The sequence below is a fragment of the Teleopsis dalmanni genome, chromosome 2, assembly GCF_002237135.1.
Source record: "Teleopsis dalmanni isolate 2A chromosome 2, ASM223713v2, whole genome shotgun sequence".
Lineage (NCBI taxonomy): Eukaryota > Metazoa > Arthropoda > Insecta > Diptera > Diopsidae > Teleopsis > Teleopsis dalmanni.
Genome location: NC_051847.1, coordinates 222265769 through 222267079, shown reverse-complemented (window position 1 = coordinate 222267079; position 1311 = coordinate 222265769). Strand labels below are relative to the sequence as shown.

The 1311-nt window shown below is 29.7% G+C and overlaps 1 protein-coding gene across 1 annotated transcript; it reads left to right on the top strand.

Moving 5' to 3' along the window:
- Nucleotides 1-979, top strand: LOC119682495 (cilia- and flagella-associated protein 20-like). The gene is made up of 2 exons (XM_038095949.1): nucleotides 1-428; nucleotides 480-979. Exons 1-2 carry the CDS (start codon nucleotides 132-134, stop codon nucleotides 774-776), a joined length of 594 nt encoding a protein of 197 aa, XP_037951877.1. The 5' UTR covers nucleotides 1-131; the 3' UTR covers nucleotides 777-979.
- Nucleotides 980-1311: the final 332 nt, after the last annotated feature.

Below are 1311 nucleotides of genomic sequence, written 5' to 3'. Positions count from 1 at the left end.
TGCAAACAAAAAGTAAAAGAATATAACAAAAAAATTTATAAAAAATTTCGATCACTTTCGACACTTTCTAGGACTTTTTCACGATAACATGCTCTCATGAAATAAAATATATTCAACAAAAAAAAAATAAAATGCCGAAGCCCAAAGTAATAAAAAAACGTTTGACACCTCGAATCGACGCAGTCTCAGTGCTCTATAGTGTCGACAACCAACCATTAGAAAATTGGGATACAAAAGTTCGAAACGGACATATAAAACGCATCCATGATGAAGAACTTCAGTGCATGGTACTGCAATTAAAAGGAGCAATGTTAGATACAACATACATTACAACACCAAGCTTTCCCAAAAATGAGCTGAATATGTCACTACCAATACTAGTGCTTGTAATTAAAAATGTTAACGAGCCAGTCTCATTTGAAATTCAGGTAAAAAATGCATATACATAAAAAAAACTTCAATTGATTTCTTTTTATTAGGTGGTTGACGGTACAGGAATAAGACGCCGATTTCGTTTAGGTACTGGATTTACAGAAATGAACTTAAAACCATACACCTGCGCTTTGCCACTTAAGTTACAACCCGGTTGGAATTATTTACAAATAAATTTACCGGATATATTATGGAAATCCTATGGTACAGCCTATTCTGAAACATCACGTGTAATGATACATCCAAATTGCTTATTGCAACGCATTTATTTCTGTGATCGTATCTGTGCACCGGAACAAATGCCAAAGGAATTTAAGTCATATTCTGCTTACTGTACTCCGTGAAAGAGTGGTCTTTTTGGTAGTATGAGGAAGCAATTGAAAATGTCTAAACTTCCTAAAAAAAACTTCCTAGTATCGGTTCTTTTAAGTCCATAACAGCTTAGATAGTAAAATCGCAATATTGAAGAATTACTTGGGCAATGCATAATAGAGCACAAATTATTGCAATAAGTACTGGAACTACAAATTTAAAGTATTAAATATAAATATAAAAATAAAAAACAAAAATAATACAAGATATATTTTTTTATTTTTTATTTATATTATAAGAAGGCAGTACCTTTGAGTCAATAGAAATATAAATCCAAAACAAGAAATATTATATGAATGTTATAATACGAGAAAATTTTAGTTATATAAATTGAGAAAAAAATATAAATATACGACAACACAAATTAGAATTTATGCTTAATTTTTTTTAATTGATAGCTATAAGGCTTATTGACAACCTAGTGATCACATACTACAGTAAGGTTAAGAACATTATTTTTCTACAAAAAAAAAAATGAATCAAAGAAGAGAATAACTCGACTTAATT